The sequence below is a fragment of the Ylistrum balloti genome, unplaced genomic scaffold, assembly GCF_031769215.1.
Source record: "Ylistrum balloti isolate Yb309-2 unplaced genomic scaffold, AGI_CSIRO_Ybal_v1 Utg371898, whole genome shotgun sequence".
In the NCBI taxonomy this organism is placed as follows: domain Eukaryota; kingdom Metazoa; phylum Mollusca; class Bivalvia; order Pectinida; family Pectinidae; genus Ylistrum; species Ylistrum balloti.
Window position 1 is genome coordinate 9,268 of NW_026782936.1, and position 4,011 is coordinate 13,278.

The following is a 4,011-nucleotide window of genomic DNA, read 5'->3' on the forward strand; positions in this document are numbered from 1 at the left end:
ACCCAATTCCAGCACATTCTTTACATCACCCCATCACATCCACTCTCATAACTGAACTTAATAACACAGTTCCCCACTTTTAAAATCCACTCTAGACCAGCATGACTAACCTTGTCAAATGGTGGCTAGTAATCCCATCTACAAATAACAAACCTACACCAGCTAACAAGCTAAACCTATTTTCCAATTTCCGACTTTCCCATACACTCTCTCCCGCTATCTTCTAAAACTTCTTGTCCTTCGGAAGGGACGTTAAACGGGGGCCCGGTGTACAGTGAGTCACGCCGTGCACGTTAAAGAACCTCTGCTGGTTTTCGAAAAAGAGAAGGCTAACTGCTAGCCGCCACAGAGCATAGGTTTATATTAGGGAAATATAAAGTGAGACTAGAGTAGGACTAGGCGTTTCTGTGACAGTCCAAAATTTCCCCAGTTTTTTTTTTTTTTTTTTTTTTTAGACGTTAGGGTATAGATTTAGTCAGATCTGTCCTCCCCATATTAGACCTGTTTGGTGATTACTAAAAAGCGAAATTGCACACCCTAAAGCCTCGGCCCTACCAGCCCCCTCCCCCTTAGTGTCCTAGGCTCGGTTATAACCGGAACAAGGACGTTAAGCTCAAAAAAAAAAAAAAATGTCAAAATCATTCACCATGGAATCCTTATCACGCCGACTGGTCTACTACCTGCGACACGATCCTGCTGCCCCACGCGACTCCGCCGGATACGTGACACTTCAGCATCTCTCAGAATATTTCCATCTGACACGTCCTACATTAAACTCCATAGTCGACCTGCCAGCGGACAAGAAGCGGTTATTCCTGTCCCCCTGTGGAGAGAAGATGAGGGCTGGGGCCGGGCACAGCGTCACCGATGTTAACATAGACCATTTGGCTGAGCTTGTTACCGACGCCGCTACTGTTACCTATTGTCGACATGCTACTACCATAGAGTCCTGGAACCGGATACGGGAGAAGGGTCTGCGCCCCATGTCGAGACGATACGTACATTTCGCTCACCAGCCCTCAAGCCTTCGTCAGCATCGGGAGGTAGTACTAAGTCTGAAGGTCAGGGACTACTTAGCATCAGTCCAGAAGTTGTACCAGTTGCCGAATGGGTGTTACGCCGCCATGGGGAACCGCCACGGGACCATCCGCCCCTGCTATTTGACCGCCCGTAAACTACCACGGTAGTTTGTGGTTTACCACGCAAAACGGCCTTCTTAAAGGCCACCAATCTTAATAAAAAGTTATCACAGATGTCTTGAATACAAACGCAAACCTTTCCCTTATTATTCCTAATCCTGGTCCTCCGGGGTGTGTGTGTTGGGGGGGGATTTGTGGGGTTATAAATTAACCTGAGTAGTATGTGTTTTATTAATTTTGTTAGATTTAATTCAATAGCACCGCCGGAACCGGAAGTACTACAGGAGCCACGTCGGGTGGCCGGACTCCCAGCCTGAGACCAGAACAAAGACGTTGTAGTACTCCCTTTTCCAGTGGGTACTACATTATTGATTTAAAAAGGGGGTAAATTCTGTTTTGTGTGGTTGTATGGTCGGGTTCTGCGGTTTTGTATATTTACGTTATAGATTGATATAGCCATTGCCGGGTCCGGGGGGCACCACAGGAGCCACGTCGGGTGGCCGGACTCCCCGCCTGAGACCAGAACAAAGACGTTGTGGTACCTCCCTTACCGGTATACGACTTATCGTACTATTATGGGAGTTGTGTTTAGAATAGAACGTTAAACCTAGACTAATAGTGTATTATTACTTTAGATATAAAGTCCGTACTTTTCTTTTGTGATTCTAGTTATAAAATTCTGTATTATCTGTATTTAAGTAATTGTGCTTATGTGGGTCTAGTTTCTACCGGAACCGGAAGTATCACAGGAGCCACGTCGGGTGGCCGGACTCCCCGCCTGAGACCAGAACAAAGACGTTGTGATACCCCTGATTTCGGGTGTCAGTTGAGGCTGCTATTAATTAAATTAATCCTATATTATATCGAGTAGGGGTTTAGACTGTGTTAAATAAGTTGGTCCGGCTATATTACCATCAAGCGTGGCCGACTTATTCCTTAGGCCCTGCCTAACAAGTATGGGTTCCGAAACACCAAGGACACCCCTTCAACACATATCAACCCTGCGGGGTTATATCGTGAGGGAAGGGAACCAATACTCATGATATATTCTAACAGTCCTTCCCTAAACGAAAAAGGTCCTAACTTGTACTGTCTTATTACATGTAATTATTGCCTTATGTGGGGCGGAGGGGACGGGGAAGTTAAAGATTATAAGTTGCTATATTTAATTATATTTAGTAAACTTATTTCTATTCAACATTTGACCCTGCACCCACCCGTAATTTTATATGCAAGTGACTCCCTCCTGCAGGGTATATAAAGTTCTTAGTAATGGTGTAATTTTGCTGTAGTCACTTGCAGTTACTGGTTAAAGGGAGGTAAATCTTATTGATTCCATGTACTTTTTAGATTTCGTTGATCTTATTAATTTGACGTAGAAATTTAACGATATATAGACCTTTCATCTTGGGATTTAAGAAATAATGATTTGGTATTGTGTGTTTTTAATTTTAATTTTGTTAAGGCATTTTTAAAAACCGTCCGTTCATTAGAATAGGCTGGACATTCCAATAGTATATGATTTAATGTTTCTGGTATGTCCGAGTTGCATTGATTACAATTTGGGGATATATTTCTGATTATTTGGCTAATTTCGCCTCTTAGTTTTGTTGTTCCTAATCTAATTCTTGTAATAGCCTTATCCTCTGTTATACTTTTACCGTACATAATTGGTTTTAAATTAGGTGTATCTATAATTTCTCTGAGATGATTGCTTTGTTCTAAATTTTTCCATCGTTTTTCCCATTTGGTTTTAATGGCTTTATTAATTAGGGAGTATACTTCCGTTTTTGATACTTTAACCGGAAGTAGTATTTCCGGAAGTGAAAGAGCTGATTTAGCCAGTTCGTCGGCTTTATCGTTACCGGGAATTTCTACATGTGATGGTATATATTCTATGATTACCTTGAAGAAGTCACCTCGTGGCAGAAGTTCCACAATATACACCACAGAACCGGTAGACTGGAAGAGATCTACCAAAGATACAATCCCGTCGTAGACTAGAGATGCAGAGGTGACTGGCGAAATATCGTTAAACCCTAGGTGAAGTATGACTACATTCGCTCTCTCCCTCAAGGCAGGCCTCAGCATATCAGTAGTAACTTGAGAAAGGCGAAGTCCACCCCGGCCGTAAAAAAACTTCTCTCTCGGATCTTCCCCCGACATGGCGCTCCAATCGCTTGATAAAGCTACTCCCAAAATACAAGGTCTTCTTCATGATGCATAGATGATAATAATACATCGAACAAACCTAAACACATATATACCCTCACATATATACCAGACCTAACTGCATAACAAACAACAACAAACTACTATATCAACAACAAAGCCAAAACTCCAAACACAATAGAACCAAATCCAAATTACTAAACAAACAAAACATACAGCAAACTACCAGAACGACACCTATACAACAATGAAAACATTAAGCACTAAACAGTAAAACAACTACAAGTAACCTATACTTAAACAAACTGATAGACAATACAGGATCACATACATAATATATAAACATAGAAGCCACTCCTAGAATACGTACAACGACCAAATGAAATTAATAAACAAACAATCACCTACGGCATGATCATTGAGAAAACTGTACCTTATGTGCCCCGGCCTCATATGAGAAGTCCAACTCTAAGAACCTGTCTCCCACAACACAGCTTCCTCATGATTAAGTAAATAAACAAATAAACAACCTCAAACACAAATAAGATAAACAACCAACAAATCAACAATATGTAAATATAACAATAAGAAGCAAGATAGGGAACCTCCTGTAATCTGTTTAGGGTCTTAAAATAGGTCCAGTTCTCTCAAGCGGGCAAAACCCTAAGGGTTAGCACGGTAAATTGAGGGGGCGCTTTTC

At 41.7% G+C, this 4,011-nt stretch overlaps 1 protein-coding gene across 1 annotated transcript; it reads left to right on the forward strand.

The window, feature by feature from the left end:
* The first annotated feature begins 647 nt into the window (after nucleotides 1-647).
* LOC132563890 (probable RNA 2'-phosphotransferase) lies at nucleotides 648-1,456 on the forward strand. The gene is made up of 2 exons (XM_060228651.1): nucleotides 648-1,183; nucleotides 1,384-1,456. The coding sequence occupies exons 1-2, from the start codon at nucleotides 648-650 to the stop codon at nucleotides 1,454-1,456; spliced, it is 609 nt and encodes a 202-aa protein (XP_060084634.1).
* The last annotated feature ends 2,555 nt before the right edge of the window (nucleotides 1,457-4,011 follow it).